Source organism: Fragaria vesca, linkage group LG2 (assembly GCF_000184155.1).
Source record: "Fragaria vesca subsp. vesca linkage group LG2, FraVesHawaii_1.0, whole genome shotgun sequence".
NCBI lineage: Eukaryota > Viridiplantae > Streptophyta > Magnoliopsida > Rosales > Rosaceae > Fragaria > Fragaria vesca.
This window is the reverse complement of record NC_020492.1, coordinates 32,686,581-32,704,743: the sequence shown is the minus strand read 5'-3', so window position 1 is coordinate 32,704,743 and position 18,163 is coordinate 32,686,581. Positions and strand designations below refer to the sequence as shown.

The following is an 18,163-nucleotide window of genomic DNA, read 5'->3' as shown; positions in this document are numbered from 1 at the left end:
ATTAATCGGCCGTCCACGGCATTTTCTTATCAATCTCTGAATCTTTCCCGACCATTTTGAGCCATTCTAAGACCAGAAAATGAATTTAGTAGTCTGAAACTCACTTCCCAGTTGAGAGATACAATGTTCTCAACTTAAGATAGAGCACTTGTTTAGTTATTAGCTGTTGGCAGATGGAGCACTGGAAACCCTTCTTTGGGTTGTTAGATCTGGTTATAATCGTTATATGAATACACAATGAGCAAGAGAAAGTAGAATGGGAGAGATGATTCGAAGGGACACACAGAAATGCAAGGTATTTTCTTTCTATTTCAAGGCCTTCGGCCAAACAACTGTGCAGACATCTCACATTTTCTTTCCTCTTTCCTTGCATTCCTAACATTTCCAATACTCTCTACAAGTGCCTTTCATCTTTGAAAGCCACAACTCACCTTCCTACCCAACTTTTTTTTTTAAAGATTGTTGGGTAACAGAGGGAACCTACATCTAGGGCTGGCTTTTCTTGGCCATCCTTCCCTAAAATGGAAACCTAAAAAATTACAAACAAAAAATTGGAAAAAGATGAAACGAAAAAACTAGAGCTGCCTATTTTTTACAGACATTCCTCTGGAGGAATCGTTACTTGAGAACCAACTAAGTACGCTGCTAGCCCATGATGTTTTCATCTCGCTAGACCCTGTGCATTGACCCTCTACTTCATCCTTGCTGCTGAACAGGGTTTGGTCGGAGCAATCAAGTGAAGCTCCGCATGCTGAATTATATGATTGACAAGCTGAATAGCATACCCGCAGCCTGTTGTCCCCATCTTTGTCACACTTTTGAATTGAGATCTGGCAATCCATTGTCACTTGGTCAGATTCTATTTCGTCCTACTTAAATTAACAAGGAACATGCAACACAGTACTCTAAAAACAAAAAGGCCCGGAAAGGCAATGCTACTTACCCAGCAAGCTAACTGCTTTGCAGTTGTATCACAATAGCTGGTGCCAAAGATGCTAAAGAGTTTCCTAGCACCACCAGGGAACAAACGATGGTAGTTGGGCATCACCACCACATCCTCTAGCTGCTGCAATATACTTGGTTCACTGGGGGCACAGTGCTGACCAGCACCAGACTTGACATTCTCTAGCACATCTTTGCAAACTTTAAGACTAGAATGAAGCATTGTGCTGTTCTGGCATGAGTAGCCTGCGTAGTCAGAGCAGCGGAATTCACACACCCCATCATCACAGACACCTCCATGAAGGCTGCATTGCTCATCACAAACAGCTGCATACCATATCCAAGCACAACGTTATTAGAGATCAGCCAAGTGCATTGATATTATAGCAGTTGTCATGTACAGGTACCAACCGAAAGGAAGAAAAGCATTACCAGTGGAGCAATCAATGCCAGTGTACCCATTTCTACATTCACATATCCCGTTCGATAGGCAGTTGCCATGTCCACTACAGTTGCTGGGACAGGAGCCTGCAGAGAAGAACTCAAGTTCAAAAATATTCTAAAAATTGGCAGCTGAGAAGGTTCTGTAGTGTTGAATGCCGTGTGGTGATGATAAAGGGATGGAAGAGAAACTAGAAGCTTACGTTTGCTACAATCAGAACCATGGAACCCTAAAAAACAGTGGCATCTTCCTTCAACACAGTCGCCATTCAAATTACATGAATTTGGACACTGGCCTGCCGCGGGAACTATCCCGGTACCACAGAGTTCATGGTACGCCGGGCATATCAATTCACCTAAATAAAGAATTTTTGATTAATTAGTGATAAAGGTTGAACAGATAGACATGACAATAAGTAAAAATCAGATAGAACAGCACGATTACCATTAAATCCTGGGAACTGAATTTGTCCACCAGCTTCAGGACATACTTTCCACATCCCATCCACAGCAACCTGAAAACGGATTAATTAATACAACAGTTATAAGGAGGAGTAAAGGAGAGAAAAATGGAGCAAGTTTCGAATATAAAGACAACCTAGGTTACTTTTGGTTGATAAGTTGATTAGGACACGTGAAATGCAGTTGATAAACAAAACTCATGAAAAGAAAGTAAATTGAGACAGTGACATACCTCTAACGAGTTGTTAACACATCTGTGCTGATAACATCCATTTCCTTGGGTCATAGAACCCCTCACAAAACCAGTACGGACTAATGATGAGGCCATACACCTACAATTGACAAGAATAATCTTTAGCAAGAACTAACATCCAAATATGTCCAATGGAAACAATTCTATTAAGTGTGTTACTGAGTAGTGGCTTTGAAGTCTCACCTAGAGTTGCTCCCTCGAACTTCACCTAACATTCTGTCAGGTGGTCGTGCACTGTTAGTGTCTGTACATGATCCATCAGAGTAAGCTACGAAATAGGTGCAATAATCAGCCAGCGAAGACTGTCCACCTGCAATGATCATATGTTAATCCATGTGGTGTTAAACCAAGTAATATGTTTAGTAAATATTTTAATGAAGACAGTACAGTAAATTACAAGGAACAATAGCACACCTTTGTTAGCCTGTGGAAAATAACGTGCCCACTGGGGTAGGTCCCCACTGTAACTTACAATTGGACAGTAACCCTCTGCTTCTCTATTGTACGTGCATCCTGACAATTGTGTTGTGTTGCAATGATATGCTCCCTTCCAGACGTTGCAAGGGGAAGTAACAAATTCAGTTCCTTGGTTGCGACCCCAATCAAGATTGTCTGCCATACTATAATTAGCATGGTACCATCCACTATCTTCTAATAGGGCCAGTGTCATTTTTGAAACCACGGATCTTGTATCCACTGATCCCGTCATAATTTCATTCATTAGAAGCCTTTTTTCCCAGTGTGACCCTAAAAACATATTATGAGAAGTAAAATGATTATCACACAGCTAAGTGCCACAATTTATCAGTAATTCAGTATGAATCAGAAGATGTCTTATACACATGAACAGAAACTGTAGGAGTAAATATATGATATATTGTATTCATGTGTTACCTGATGTGCCACGCCCTCCCCCATCTTCTAGCTCTAAACCAGTAAAATTCTCAGAGAATGCCTGTGAGAAAATCATTCATCAACAATTTTTTTCAATTTCCTAGATTTTGGATATCAACAATTTAAAGCAAGATTGTGTATTTTCATAAGCAACAAAACAATTCCATTCATTAAAAAGAAAGTTGGCCTTTACCGCATAATGATATCGTGAATGCATGACAACCCGTGGGAGCACCACACGGGTTACCATCCGCCCAAGCTTTTCATCCATGACTTGTTCTGTAACCTGCAAATACAAGTAAAATTCATGCCAGAATGTCAATAAATTTTCCATAATCAGGCAACAATGAAGAACAAATACATAGTCATTAGTCATGAAGTATTGATGCATTAGTTACTTGACTACGCCGTCTCTTCCTCTCATCCCTAAAATGAGCAAAGGCATGTGGATCAAAACCAAGAACATGCATAACCTGGAAGATCAAACAACTAATCAGTAAGAAAGTACATCCCATGTTTTCAAACTTTTAGGAAGGTCAACTGACCTCGTGAATTAGAGTGGCAGAAAGTAAAGTTTCTGCTTCAGCTGTCAAATGGCGAGGAGCAACATTTACATGTCCTACCCGGAAAAAAAAGAGGAACTGTCAGTCTGATTGTTATTGCAGGCAAGGTGAGACAATCCAATTTAAGACAGTGTCAATGAATGAATACCTGCAATTGCACGACCCCATTGATCACGTTCACAAGCCACTGCCCATGCAAGGGTATTACCAGTGGTAGGTCTTGTTGTGACCAAAAGAACAAGGTCTGCTTCAGCAACACCCTCTGGAAAAACATCAACAGTGTTGTTACTCAAGCACTTGTATGTGACAGGACAAATTGCAACTAAAAACCAAAGATCACCAATGAGCTTGGAGAATAACAGCAAATTTGCACGTAGTTACCTTCAACATATTCACGGGGCAGCTGTACTCCCCCATCTTGACCACATGCTGAATATCCGCTCAATCGCAAGTTCCCTCTCACAGGTTCAACAGCTAAGGCTCTCCTGAACCAGTCTGCTGTCTGACCTAAAGCCTGCATTTAAATACCTCTACAAATCAGTTTCATGCACATTTATTCAACACTCTTCAAGTCATCAATATTGTTCACATTTTATTTACTATGAACTAACATCTAAATGTTTGCTAAGCAAAACTCACACTCATTACAGTCATATGAAGTAAGAGTCTGCCGAAATAAGACTGGAGAACTAACAAAGTACAGTTTAACATTCTAACCTTCCGAAGGCGTTGTCTTTTGTCCTTCCCAGCTATATCGTCCAAAGTGCAGTTATACCAGCAGTCACCAGAAATTGGAGGATCTCCATGAGGATTACACGAAGGAGAGCCAGAAAGATAACTGATAGGAGGCTCACCTAGCTGATAAGAGAGGGAAAATTGAAGCAATTTCTATATCAGTTACTCATAGCTGTGGACCATGTTAACATCTGGAGTTACCAATCTAGTCCTAAACTCACCTTCACAATGTCACCCACATTCCGACAGTCTCTATCAGGAGAGTGACCAACAGCATCATAATTTAGATATATTCTAATGGGCAGTTTTGCATCCTTCTGCTTTACAGACTGCTTTGAAATTCCAAGCAATGCCCTGCCTTTTTGGTGAAGGGCTTTTGAGCTACCAGAACCCTCATACACCTGTGGAGTAACAGTGTACACCTTGCGACCAGGTCGCCTTCGTTGTTTGAGTATCTGGTCATGGATGCAGGAGTGAGAAACAATGTTCTCAGATGACCTCTCTGAGCCTTGCCCTCCCAGTATGATCTCTTGAGAATGCGCATTAGTAGCTTCCAACCATACAAATAGCAATACAATCTGAAGCAAACCCCAAAAGAGACTCATATCAATAACTAGGCCAGAATTTTCAAAACAAAATCAATGCACCAAGTATTGGAGAGAAAAAGCACCAACCATTCTATACATCATTACCCTGTAGCTAACACGACACATCAATTGCAACTTCTTATCAGCTGAATTTAGAACAAAAAAAGGAACTGGCCAAGCTTCAACTAATCAACTCAAATCTGCTTCAAACTCAACAACCTCACACACAACCTATTTTACAAAACCCCAAAACCCAACCCACAGATCATTCTCAAATATTCAACAAAAAGGCATAAGCTTTCGCCCTCAGCACTAATTAACAGTCTACCCAGAAAAGGAAAGTACATGGAAAAGCAAATAGCTTTGGAAAGTAGAGAGCTGCTTACTAAAAACCAGCTGCTCCCCAGAACCCATTTCAAAGTAGGAAAGCCCTAACCCTCTGTTTCCTACCCAGAAAAAAAGACATCAAATTACATGCCTGACAGCTCCTAAACTAAAATCTCAACCCCCAAACACCAAATCTTGTTTTAAACAGAACAAAAAGCTGAGAGCTGACCTCGAGGACAACGACAGCGAGTCGAAGCTTACAGCCGAATCTGACAGCCAGACATGGAGTACACCGTAACATTGCCTCCATGAAATGCGTACAACAGCTCTAATACCAAGCGCATCGATCCCATCAAATCTCCGGCGATGATGATTTTCCGATCGGCCAGCAAAATCGCTGCCTCTTCTGCATTTCCGAAATCTCTCTCTCTCTCTAATTTAATTTAACCCAAATACAGAAGACCCTTTCGCCTTGGATTCGAGACTTTGAGAGCGAGAGAGAGAGTATTATAATAACAAAACAAAACAAAACAAAACGGAAAAGAAAGAATGCTGCTTTCTTCTTCTTGGTGTTCCGAAGACTGATTCAAAAAGCAAGAGAGCTTGTAACGGCGGTCGGGTTTTGTTGTTTGAGGAAAGGGAATGAGTGACAGTGAAGCCCAAGAAGAAGAAGAAGAAGAAGATGGAGAAAGCAGAATAGGAAGGTCTCGCTTCAAAAATCATATGGATTGGGTGGGGTGGGTACAGCTGATCGATTTTATTAATTAATCTTTTCAGATTTTTTATTAATCCATACTTACCACACAAAAAAACCTGGACAGAGTGGAATGACCTCAGTGTTGGAATTAATTACAAGATGCCCGTTGCGACGTTGCTAATCAAAATCCCTTCTCATAATTCGTAGTTAAGACTGGTTTAGAAATTCAAAATATTTGAAAAATTAATTCGTAGTGATATGAAATTGCAGTGGATCAGGTCGTGAACGGATGAGTCATGGCGGTTCACCACCGCAATGTGTAGATTATTAAACAGAGGGAACTGGTTTTTCTTACCTATGAATTAATTATGATGTTCATTTTTTGACCCTACTCAATGATACAGAGTTGGTGTGCTGAGGAAAAATATGGCAATTTCTCTTGATTTATTTCTTTCATGGTCATGGCCGAGTTGGCATCCAAATCCTCATGGCCCTTCTGATTTAATGGAGTTCAATGACAACATTCAGAGATTCACATTAACAATATCGTCATTACTTACCATATTGTTTAAGTTTGTTATATTCTCATGTAAATGACAACCGAAAAATTATTTACTGTGTAATACATAACAAAAAGATTATAAGCTTAACTCTAAATATCTATGTATTTAATAAAAATAATATTCATAGATATTTAAATAGTGGATATTCAGATCAAGGATCTATCTATTAGCATGCTGCATGCATTTATAATTTATTTCAAGGAGCAACTTTCTCTTTGGTTGCATAATGGAGGGGTGCATAAAATAAGGGTTAGGTTGATGATTTGGCTCCTCCAATTTTATGTTAATTTCTCTGTTTTTGATTCTTTAGCTATACTGTGAGGATGGTAGATAACAATAGTTTGGAGCAAAACATGCTGTCAATTCTCTGCAGACAGTAGTATGTTTTCTACAGGTACTGCAATATGTTTATGAATACATTCATTAGATTCAATTGTTTTTTATGGCCAAACGAATCACCTCCCGATATTCCAGACCCAGAAAAGACCTTCATGATACTTAATTAACACAGAGTTCACGTTAATTTGTCCTCAGAGTTATTTAACTTCTGTGCATGACCATGGCTACAGTAAACCTTAGTTGACCAGTCGATCCAAATAAGTTTATGATGAAGGTGATGGATGCCCTAGCTAGGACCGGGCTGGACAGCAGGTTTCTTGGAAACATGTCTGACCCACTCAACTTGACTCTTCTCCACTGCAACACTGGAAAATTCAAAAAAAATTCATGAATTCTTATCCTCAAATTAAGCTGCGAATTATTGGTTTTATTTTTGGTTACAAATCATTCGAGTTGGATAATAAGCTAGAAGAGAGTTTGTAATTCATCTGTGATTTCATTTGGTTTTAAATTTTTGGGTACTCTTCAAGCCATTACTAGCTAGTGAATTCGAATTACCAACTTGATGTTGTTGTAATTGGTATGACACCTTTTTGTGCTACCTTGAGATCGATCTCTACTCTCCAAACGTTATTGTTGTCTTTCGTGCTCTGTCAATGGTACATAAACAGAAGCCAAAGCAGAGGGAATGGGCAAAAGACACTTTTGAATCCACAGTGTTTTGTTTGGTTTGGTGACATATCGATCTATGGGGAAGCATGGGTACGCAGATAAGTTTGGAACAAGGAATGTCGATCATAGTACGTAGAATTTTTGGTTTGGAATAATTCTCGTCAGCTTATCTGAATTAACGGAATGGAATCATGGGATGAAGTAAAACAAAGAGAAGCTCTGACTTGAAGTACAAGAAACAAAGAATGATCAATTAGTTTCTTTGGGCAATCGCATTCGGATATTACAGAAAAATTTGATGGATTGAGAAAGGTTGTTAGGTTTGGTATATATGATTGCTGACCTACATCCTCTCACCTTAAGCACATATATTTATTTATAATGCTTGATTCTTTGACCTTGTTTGCCGTTTGTTTATTCTAATTGGCGCTTAATTATATAGGTCACCTCGAGTAGATTACAATATACTTAGAGAGGGAGCAAAAACTAATCCATCATTGTCTCCAATGGTGCATATTAGTTAGAAACCCACTCATCATCCAATTCCAAGCCAACATATCGGAAACTGAATAATGTTTTTGTTTGTATGGGATGTCGATCCAGGACTGAAAAACCTCAACGGCACGGTTTATGGATATGGATTTTTCTACCGTATATATTTATATAGCATACATCAAGTTATGAGTCGTCTATTTGTTTTGAATTTTGAATTGCTAAACGATCGGACGATTCACAGCTTAATTTATGTCATACAAATGTGTATAGTGTATAGTAGCTGAACCCTATGCACATATATGTTCCAAGTTGTTTAACATAAAAACTAAAGAAATGGTCTGTTTCAATTAGGTACTGCATGCCCTGGCATGGCCTAATCTATATATAGCGAGCTAATTAAGCTAACTGAAATGATGTCGATCAGAGTGATGGTGCTTCAATTCTAATACATACCAACATTAGGATCACTGTTAGATAGGTTTTAGAATATCTAGTCCTCATCAAATTACCATGGTTGGGTTCGTTGGGTGGGTTTGAATCAAAAGTCTTGAGTCATCTAGCTAGATAGCCCGGCGATAGTAATCTGAGTGGGAGGAGGTAGGACTGGTTGGACTTTGAAAGTATGAAAGTGTGGTTTTAGAAGCTTATTATTAGGTTAAGAATATATAGAATAACGTTTACCAGATCGAGCTACGTTTAATTAGAACAAAAATAGAAAGAAACAGAGAAGAAAAAAAGAAAGATTCTTTTTACATGTCGTTTATCTAATTTCCCACCAAAATGCATGATTGGCGTATATATTTGGTACTTTGGTAGGGATAGATGATCAAATTGCTTCTGTTTTGTATAATGAAAAAGGTTAGGTCATGGAATCTATGTTTCGATCTAAGAAATCTCTCTCTATCTTGAAACGTAATGATATAGAAGTCCACCCATGCGGAAAAAGTCGAACAATTTCAGCAACTAGCTAGGTCTGATTTCAAAATTGAAAATTGCATGTTGGTGTCTTAGGTGAGGTTAAACAAAACGTACAATAGGCAATTGGGTTGTTCTATATCTTTTTCTGCTGCTCTGGGGATCTAACTGGTTATTAGGTTATCAAAGTATCAAACCATACAACCAACAAAGTTTGACTCAGTTGGCAAGGGCGGGTTTGTGGTGGAGACCCTATTTAAGTTCGATCCCCGTTATTAACAAGCCTCGTTGGTTCGCGATCTGTAAATTCTCATGTGGAAATCCATACTTGGAGGCTGGTGTGACAAATATATGTTAACTGTCAGTCCTTCAAGGTTGAGGTTACATGTTTACCCTGACGATGATGGTGTAGCATAACCAAACTCTCCCCTAAACTTTTTGTAACAAAAAATAAATAAAAAACCAAACCGTACAACCCCAATAAATTTCTTTGGGTTTTTGTCTTCCCCTTTGGTCCAGATTGAAATGCTTCCCTCTTACCTCATCTGAAGGCTAGCTGAGTAGGAAACTCACTTAATTGTCTGTTGCATGTATACTGTATGCCAAATGCCATCTTTGCCAATCTCCATGTATGATATGCATGGAACTCGATCAGCTAGCTGTTGCTGTCAGCCAAACTCTGACTTGAAAAATACCTAATCGATCAAGCTAGCTAGATCCGACATCGATTATATGAATTAATGGTCGCCTAGCTCAGAGATTGATATCTGATGATTGATGCATATATATGTGCCGACTACTGCCTTTCTTGGATACCAGATCAATAACTCACAGACTCACAGTAGCCTTGTTTTAACTTGTTGGGGAATCAGATAATTATCTACTGCGAATCATATATCAATTTTGTTTACCCGCAATAGGGCAATATACATCATCATCATCATGAACAATGTCTGGCTTCAAAGACAAAAACATAAAGACGTTAGACAATAATGTGCTTGAAGACTCGTGTAGTCGTCTACATGGTCGTAGCTAGGTCTGATGTGATCGATTTGCATGCAAAAGTAGAAAGGCTGTGTGCATATATATTGTCCAATTGTGCGTGACAACTCACAACTTAGAACGTGAAAACCTCCTGGTCAATACCATATATACACACTGTAATTATTGAGCAGGTGAGTTTAATTTGCCAGACTAAATACCTTTCTCTATTCACATAAGCTTCGATTTCAACCCAGTATCATTTGGTCTAGTGTCATAGTCTCCCTTTTAGTAATAAAAAGTTTATGAGTTCGACTCATGTAGTTATAATTTACCTGATAAAAAGAAAAATCTTCAACCTGATCAAACAAGTCATGCATATATTCTCCATGATTGAAGGATCCCCCACTCTACAAACCAATTAATTAAAGTAACCTTAATAGCTCATAGTATTATGATTTATAAAGTAAGGTTGATCGAATTAACCAAAAATGAAACAAAGATTAGTGTGACATTAATTAGGTGTCTCTAATCCTACTTAATTAAGGTGGCAAGGAACAAAGGGCAAAGTGGGTACCAACCCACACCAAACCCTAACCATAGTGGGCAGGGAGGGAGGCCCATAATAACAAGATCGTTGGAACATCGTTATCTTTGAATGAAGAAGATAGACAGTAATGAGTGATCGGCCATGTGGAATTGATTCGAACACACTCACAGCAGTGAGTAGTCCAGTCCCTACTCTCGGTCTCGGGGGATCACCTTCTCCCTCTGGTCTCGAATCTTTGGTCTCCAAGGAAGAAGAAAACACAATGAAGACACCAACACAAATTTCACATTTACCAAAATCTTCCGCCGTGGGCTTAAATACTCACAACCCACTATATTTGACGGGCTTTTTTTCACTTCAAAAGCCCAGAAGGCGATGCTGTTAAACTCAGAATTTTCGTGTAATTAATCTTGTTTTTTCTTTTTCTTTAATAAAAAGTGCATTTAATTAATCTTGTTAACCAACTTAAGTTTAGGAATAGGGAGTTGATATGATACGTAATCAAAATTAGATCTAGCTAATTAATTAGTTATATATGAGATATTGTGATCATAAACATCAATACGTACTCTACTATCTCATTATTACACCGATACATAAGATCTTTATACTTTTTATTCCTAAATTGTGTAAGAATGATTTTCTCCAATATTCCTACTTTTTTGCTACATTAACAACTTAATATAGGAACTATGGGGTGTTTTGATCGATTATGAAGTGTTTTAAATCGAGATTTCGCTGGACACCATAGTAAGAATTTGCATGGAAAATCATTAATTAATCTGACCAAGTTGAACTTTCTTCTTGGACACCATCTAGCATTTAGTATGAGAATCTCTTGCAAGAGGATTTTTGGGTAATTGATAAAATCAAGGTTGTATAGATCATAATTTTTATCTAATAACCAAGATTTTAGGCCAACCAAAAAACTAAAAATTGTATATATACACACTACTCTATTCATCCGTATATAATTACCTTAATTTGTTAGTCATCTCTGATGGACACCATGCTCAAGAAAACACAAGGTCGGAAGAAAATCGAGATTAAGCGGATAGAAAATACGAGCAACAAACAAGTTACCTTCTCAAAGCGCCGCGCCGGATTATTCAAGAAGGCCGGTGAGTTGAGCGTGCTATGTGGCGCTCACATGGCAGTCATCGTGTTCTCTAGTGCCAACAAGGTCTTCTGTTATGGGCACCCCGACATCCATGCAGTGATCGAGAGCTATCAAAATGGTCTCAGCTCTGTAGTCGGAGCTGATGATAAGGCCCAAGAGGTTCTCATCGCCGAGTACAACAAATTGTGTGAGGAGAAGCATAAGGAGGAAGAGGAGTTGAAGAAGAAGATGGCGGAGGCGAAAGCCGAGGCGAGTGAGAAGAAGACGATGATGGAAATGGGAATGACCGGGGTTCAAGTTCTTAATGAGGGGTTTTGGTGGGATGAGCCGGTGGATTTGGTGAGGCTGGAGGAGCGAGAGAGGCAGAAGTACATGATGGCATTGGAAACCTTGAGGAACAAGGTAGCTGATAGGGCTCATCACAAGAAGATTATGAGTGGGACTGTTGCAGGGACATCTCTTCCTCCTGTTCATCGACTTCATATGATGGCACCCGATAATTGTTTCGGTACTGATTTCGGTGATCAATTTGGGAACCATGGTTTTGGGGTCTAGGTACATTTGTGTCTTGTTACATTTTGAAAGAATCTCTAATTTCTAGCGTTTATGTTACCGGATTAATTGTTTTCTTGAGTAGATTGTTTGACATTATTTGATCGATCTGGACATCTGGTGATTATATTTTTCAAACTCAAGGATACGAATTGAATAAAATGACTTATATATTCATATGTTATCAACTATTGCAAGTATATATGCATGTATACGTATATTGTATCATAGAATCAAAGCAGTAAAGAAAACAATCTCTTTTGCTCCCTGCTGGCCTTATGAAAACCAGAGGTTCCCTCCCCCAGCCACACCCAATTATTATGGTCCTTACTGTTCACATGATTCATCCACCGTGATTGAACTTCATTGGTCCATCTTTCTGAAAATGACTCACGTACGTACTCTTATAAATTACATTCTGGTGTGCATTCTATTTCTATCCGAGTTTCTTGATCTTCATTTATGGACTCGGAAAGTTTAGTTTTTGGACCTTTTGGTTCTGGGAAAGTTTCTGCTGGGGAAAAGAAAACGAGTTTTCCGTGTTGGCGAAAACGAAAGATCTATGCCAAGCTTAATTTCATACAACTGATCGATCGATGAGGTTTGGTTAAAATGCAGAGTCCCTATTAAAGTATTAGAAAATTGGGTAGGTCATATACTTGTATTTCTATATTATCAATTAGGGAATATGAATAACAGCATGTCAACATATAAATAGTTTCATTTTAATTCTGATAGTTCGTTGATAATCTTGTTCATACATACATGATTCACTACGTATACTTCAGAATTATAAATAGCTGTCGAGGTTGGAAATAAAAAGGTAGCCAGTCCATATATGCATTACTTCACCAATCGAAGAGGTCGACTAACAACAATTATGAAATCCCTAAACAGAAGTAGTTCAGTAATGTCGCCAAGGATTCTAGTATTTGCAAGTCTTATCCTGCCCTTCTTTGTCTCTATGGCTCTAGCCGAAGTGCATTACTATGATTTTATAGTAAGTCTTTATTTCTTAATCAGTTCCAACCTCTGCTATTCTATTTCTGTGTTCTAGCTCAGTTATTATTCATTTCATTCCAGATACACATATGGATGCATAAACTCGCACCCTTTTAACTAAGCATCAGCTAGCTTAATTGATAATAAGCATTTTACTGATTTCTTTGTCTTGGTGAATTTCAATTATTTAGGTAAAGGAGGTAAACTTCACCAGATTATGTGAAAACAAGCTCATGTTGGTTGTAAACGAAAGTTATCCAGGTCCACCAATCCGAGCTCGCAAAGGGGATACCATATATGTTAATGTTTATAATGAAGGATTTTATGGCTTTACCATTCATTGGTAATTAGTTATTTATGTGTACTCGCCCTTTTCTCTCAACACACACAATGTTCCACAGATTTTCAGAAACCTTTATCTCTCTTACATATATGTTCAGGCATGGAGTCAAGCAACCAAGAAACCCTTGGTTTGATGGCCCTGAATATGTAACACAGTGTCCAATTGCACCCGGTACAAATTTTACCTATCAAGTTCAGTTGACCGAGGAAGAAGGAACTGTATGGTGGCATGCTCATAGTGACTGGACAAGAGCCAGTGTTCACGGTGCTATTGTAGTTTTGCCTGCTCTTGGAACCATGTTTCCATTTCCAGAGCCAGATGAAGAGGAGATCATTGTTTTCGGTATTAATCTGTATATTGTGTAGCTGGACAAAGTTGTTTGAGTTCCTACTAATTAAAAGCATAAAATTGCAGGATCTTGGTACCTGGGAAATTTGAGAGAACGAGTTGAGGAGTCTTTGCAGCCTGGAAGTACCGAGACTCTACCCCAGTCAGATGCTTACACCATCAATGGCCAACCCGGCGATTTTCTTCCATGCTCCATAAGTATGTATATGTTAGTTAACTCTATACATTAGTAACATATACTCTGATGTGTCTCCAACTCTCCATGAATGTTGATGATCTCCACATTGCCTGCTCTTATGCAGATGCAACATGGCGTCGTAAGGTGGATCACGGCAAGACGTATCTTCTTCGCCTGGTGAATGCTAACATCGATGCAGAGTTTTTCTTTGCAATTGCTGAGCACAACCTAACTGTGGTCGGACTGGACGGAGCCTACACAAAACCGATCAACACCAGATATATAGTTGTCACTCCGGGACAAACAATGGATGTGTTGCTCTATGCAAATTCTACTCCGGGGCTCTATTACATGGCTGGTAGACAATACCTGAGTACCACATCCGACACCGGTTTCGACCATATGAATGCCACTGCAATCCTTCAATATAATGGCAACTATACCACAACCGACGCTCCTTTATTTCCCGAGCACCTTCCCATGTACATGTCCCAAGCAGAAGCCTTCAATTTCACCAATAAGATTAGAAGCTTAGCCTCACCCGAACATCCCGTTAACGTCCCAAAGGAGAGTGAAATTACTACAAGAATGTTCATAACAGCTTCCATGAACTCTCTTTACTGTGCTCCAGATTTAGGTCCTACATGCGTAAACATAAGCTTCGCTACAAGCGTCAATAACATCAGCTGGGTCAATCCAACTACAGACTCTATCTTGCAAGCCTACTACAGGTAAGATATAAACGTTGATTATGAACCAGATAGATGGAAGTACTTGCTAGCTAGCTAGCTTGTTATAGTTTTAATTAACTTGAGCATTGATTTTCGTTGCAGGAACATAAGCAACCCGATTTATGAAACAGATTTCCCGGACCAGCCGCCTACTTATTTTAATTTCACAGATGGAGGGACGACGATGTCTACTGTGCTGACAGTTCAAGGGACAAAGGTTAAGGTGCTAGACTACAATGAAACCGTTGAGATTGTGTTCCAAGGGACTAATGTGATGGGAGGTGCCGTGAATCATCCAATGCATTTGCATGGGCATAGTTTCTATGTGCTCGGATTTGGTTTCGGACCCTTTGATCCAGTGAAGGACCCTAAAGGCTATAATTTGGTCGATCCTCCTTATGTTGCTACATTCGTCACTCCCAAAAATGGATGGCTAACTATCAGATTTGTAGCTGATAATCCTGGTACGTATCGATGATCTATACCTTTCCAAGTGACCTAGCTCCCTCCCAATAATTCTACCTATTTTACTTACTATCTGGTTTTTGGTATAGGGGTGTGGTTCTGGCATTGTCATGTAGATAGACATATGACATGGGGTATGGAGGCGGCGTTTATAATCAAGGACGGGGGCACTGCTGAGACTAGTATGCTTCCACCACCAGCTCAAATGCCTTCCTGTGATGTTCCATTGGATTCTGCTATCAGAAATTACGAGGCCTTGATTGAAAAGCAAATGGAGTAAACATATGTAGCTATTCATTTTCTCTACCGTTTCCTAGCTAGTAATAATAAACATTGTTCCATTGAACTAGTCATTGTATGTTTGTAATGTTCCATATCTCATAGATGTGGAGGATGACAAGACTTCATATCTTCTATCCAATATATATAACAATACATTGTTGATTTTTGTGATGTTCTGAATCCTGATGGTAGATGTTTGATCTTGTTTTCGATTCGATTTTTATCAAACTTACAAAGTTTACAAGTTACAAGTATGTAAAATGGTTGTTGGATTGACTTGGTAATCAAACATCAGTCTCTGCATTTGAAATGTGGACCTAGAAGGGGAGACGTTTTGGTGGAACTGTTTGGAAAGGGAAGCATTTGCTTTTGGCTAAGAACTAAGAACATTTATGTCTTTGGGGTCATACGGACTGGTTTTGTGGTTGAAGAATTTATTATTTTCTACCACAACAAAGGAAGATCTTTGGACCCCAAGGAACTCTGCCATTTTCTTGAAGTTCAATTTCCTCTCTACTAGTACTTCTCCTGTCCAAGTATATATGAACTCTGGATATATTGTCCTAGTCTTAATTGAATATACTTACCAGTTATCGCAACTTCACCAATGATTCTTTGATACAGAAAGTGAAGGTGCTGGATTACTACGAATCGGTTGAGATTGTGTTCTAAGGAAGTAAACAGCACATTTTACTCGAAGTTTCACCCAGTAACAAGCTTTCGTTGTACACAGATGCAATTTTATTTACTGTACAGTCTATAATACATGAGAACCGGATCACTTCAAAGGATCGGATCTCAAATTCCCCTTACAAATAGCTAGGCCAAGTAACAGTTTCCGCAAGGGCATGAAACCCTTTTCAGTTTGAACCCTACATGTCACTAGTTGAATTTGTACTAGCAACATAAGAGATTGCAAACGAAACAACTGGTTGCTTTCTCATAAACGACCAATACTACAACCAAAGTTCTCTTCTACTTCCTTCTATGTGCTTAAGTTTATTACCTAATTAGCCTACTAGGACATAAAGCACTACTAATCCTCAATGTACATCACCCACAAGGGTTGTCTCTACATGATCAAACGTCGACACTGGTTTACCGGAATTCGGATAAAACACTTTCCGGAGCTGGTTGTACTTTTGAACATCAAAGTTGTAGACCTCCATGAGCTTTTGCTGCTTGGTCTTGAAACGGCGTTGGAAGAACCCTTGGAAGGTGGGCTCAGTGTATGTCCTGAGGAAGAAGCCGTAGCCCAGAGCAAAGTGGATGGAGGTCACAAAGAAGCAAATGGGCTCCATCACATCCCAACTTAGCTCCCAAAAGGTTAGCCTTATGGCCCCAAGTGTCTGAAGTAACATAAAACCCAGCCCACCGTAAAGTTCACCTCGCACCAAGGCCCTGGCCTTTTGATCAATTATCACCTTTTGCTTCTCTAGCTGCTCCAGCTCTCTTCTCCTTGGATCGTTTGGCAGGCTCATGGTTTGAGAGATTATGCTCTCTATTGATTTTGCAACCTGTAAGATTAGAGGGACATATTAGACCTCATCAAAACTAGAAATAAAACTTGACATTTCCGAACACCGATCACACCAAAATATAATAATCTTGTTTTAACATCTAAATTAGACATGTCACGTGAGACGATCTAACTGTTTCTAATAACTGTTTCTAAGATTAAAACAAATTTGAGGACTCTTTTTACTAAATTAAGGTCCTAACTCATGGACAGCTCGGTAAACAAAGCAATCCCATGGACGCGTGTCACACCATTTTGATTTTGTTCAAATAAACTCACACCAACCTCGTGGGTGATGAAATTTGAAGACCCAGAAGCCCAGAAAACACAGTTTTTGGGGGCAAAACAACAAAACAGATTTGGTAAGCAAATCTCAGTGGCCAAAGTGCCACAACAACAAGGGTTTTTCGGTAAATACACCTTCATCCTAAACCAAATTTCACTAAGAGAGAAAAAAATGTTATCAACCTGCTCGGGCTGGAGAAACACAACATTTCCGAGAACGATGACGTTGCCGGAATCATCTAGAAGCTTCGCGAACTCAGCCGCTTGCTCCACGCTCTCGCAGCCTTCCACGCAGATCCGGCGAAACTCCGAATACGAAACGGAGCTCTCCGGAACCTCTCTCAGCCTCGCCTTCAGCTTCTGCACCTGAGACAGCCTCATGATCTTCCTCACATCGTTCACAGATACTCCGTAAAACGACTCGTCCCCGGCGGCCGGCGGAGGGCTGAGCCCTTCGAGCCGGAGCCGATCTTCCTTCCTGTGCATGTTCACGTTCAAGCCATTGATCTTTTCCCGGAGCTTCTCTCCGACGGGGAGGGAGAATAACTCAGGGATTCTGGTGGCGGAGTGGTGCAAGAATCGCCGGAAAAAGCCTTTCTCGGAGGGTTCCGATGAGGTGAGATACTCCCTGTGGAAGTTCACCTGCGCTGCATTAGGTGGGACGATGGTTTGGTGGTCCGGAACGACGACGGACAATGGCGTCAGAGACGTCGTCACTCTCACGGCTTCAAATGAGCGCTTGGCTAGCGCTTTTCTGAGCGCCATTCCTGAGTGAGAGAGTTTTAGACAGAGTAAGAAGCTAGAGCTCCGATAACTGAGGGTTTCGATGTGAGTGTATAGGAGGTGAGTTGATTCAGTATATATAGGGGTCCAAAGTAAACGGAGTTTCCTTTTTTTTTTCTTTCTTTTTTCTTTTTTTTTG

The 18,163-nt window shown here is 39.7% G+C and overlaps 4 protein-coding genes across 4 annotated transcripts; 2 read left to right on the top strand and 2 right to left on the bottom strand.

Moving 5' to 3' along the window:
* Nucleotides 1-285: 285 nt before the first annotated feature.
* On the bottom strand, nt 286-5,637 carry LOC101308254 (leishmanolysin-like). Its single transcript, XM_004291859.1, has 17 exons — nt 5,434-5,637; nt 4,512-4,868; nt 4,273-4,413; nt 3,937-4,069; nt 3,704-3,817; nt 3,538-3,611; nt 3,391-3,465; nt 3,186-3,278; nt 2,993-3,053; nt 2,513-2,845; nt 2,282-2,408; nt 2,078-2,177; nt 1,829-1,898; nt 1,587-1,739; nt 1,375-1,470; nt 944-1,269; nt 286-830 (listed from the first exon to the last, which is right to left on the bottom strand). The coding sequence occupies exons 1-17, from the start codon at nt 5,512-5,514 to the stop codon at nt 576-578; spliced, it is 2,589 nt and encodes an 862-aa protein (XP_004291907.1). The 5' UTR covers nt 5,515-5,637; the 3' UTR covers nt 286-575.
* Nucleotides 5,638-11,416: 5,779 nt separating this feature from the next.
* LOC101311733 (agamous-like MADS-box protein AGL62-like) lies at nt 11,417-12,091 on the top strand. The gene has a single exon (XM_004293176.1). It carries the CDS (start codon nt 11,417-11,419, stop codon nt 12,089-12,091), a length of 675 nt encoding a protein of 224 aa, XP_004293224.1.
* Nucleotides 12,092-12,916: 825 nt separating this feature from the next.
* Nucleotides 12,917-15,608, top strand: LOC101307959 (laccase-21-like). The gene is made up of 7 exons (XM_004291858.1): nt 12,917-13,088; nt 13,282-13,433; nt 13,531-13,775; nt 13,848-13,979; nt 14,084-14,690; nt 14,793-15,154; nt 15,245-15,608. The coding sequence occupies exons 1-7, from the start codon at nt 12,927-12,929 to the stop codon at nt 15,433-15,435; spliced, it is 1,851 nt and encodes a 616-aa protein (XP_004291906.1). The 5' UTR covers nt 12,917-12,926; the 3' UTR covers nt 15,436-15,608.
* A 550-nt stretch (nt 15,609-16,158) lies between these two features.
* On the bottom strand, nt 16,159-18,069 carry LOC101307663. Its single transcript, XM_004291857.1, has 2 exons — nt 17,425-18,069; nt 16,159-16,954 (listed from the first exon to the last, which is right to left on the bottom strand). The coding sequence occupies exons 1-2, from the start codon at nt 18,004-18,006 to the stop codon at nt 16,481-16,483; spliced, it is 1,056 nt and encodes a 351-aa protein (XP_004291905.1). The 5' UTR covers nt 18,007-18,069; the 3' UTR covers nt 16,159-16,480.
* Between the last annotated feature and the right edge of the window lie 94 nt (nt 18,070-18,163).

Bases quoted from the DNA above. Each gene is read 5' to 3' on its own strand.
- LOC101307959 (XM_004291858.1), top strand. From the start codon at position 12,927: ATGCATTACTTCACCAATCGAAGAGGTCGACTAACAACAATTATGAAA. The intron at 13,089-13,281 runs GTAAGTCTTTAT...TCAATTATTTAG, and splicing joins TGCATTACTATGATTTTATA to GTAAAGGAGGTAAACTTCAC. The intron at 13,776-13,847 runs GTATTAATCTGT...ATAAAATTGCAG, and splicing joins AGAGGAGATCATTGTTTTCG to GATCTTGGTACCTGGGAAAT.
- LOC101307663 (XM_004291857.1), bottom strand. From the start codon at position 18,006: ATGGCGCTCAGAAAAGCGCTAGCCAAGCGCTCATTTGAAGCCGTGAGA. The intron at 16,955-17,424 runs GTTGATAACATT...CTAATCTTACAG, and splicing joins TGTTTCTCCAGCCCGAGCAG to GTTGCAAAATCAATAGAGAG.
- LOC101311733 (XM_004293176.1), top strand. From the start codon at position 11,417: ATGGACACCATGCTCAAGAAAACACAAGGTCGGAAGAAAATCGAGATT.
- LOC101308254 (XM_004291859.1), bottom strand. From the start codon at position 5,514: ATGGAGGCAATGTTACGGTGTACTCCATGTCTGGCTGTCAGATTCGGC. The intron at 3,466-3,537 runs GTCAGTTGACCT...TTGATCTTCCAG, and splicing joins CTGCCACTCTAATTCACGAG to GTTATGCATGTTCTTGGTTT. The intron at 2,409-2,512 runs GTGTGCTATTGT...TGATCATTGCAG, and splicing joins TTTTCCACAGGCTAACAAAG to GTGGACAGTCTTCGCTGGCT.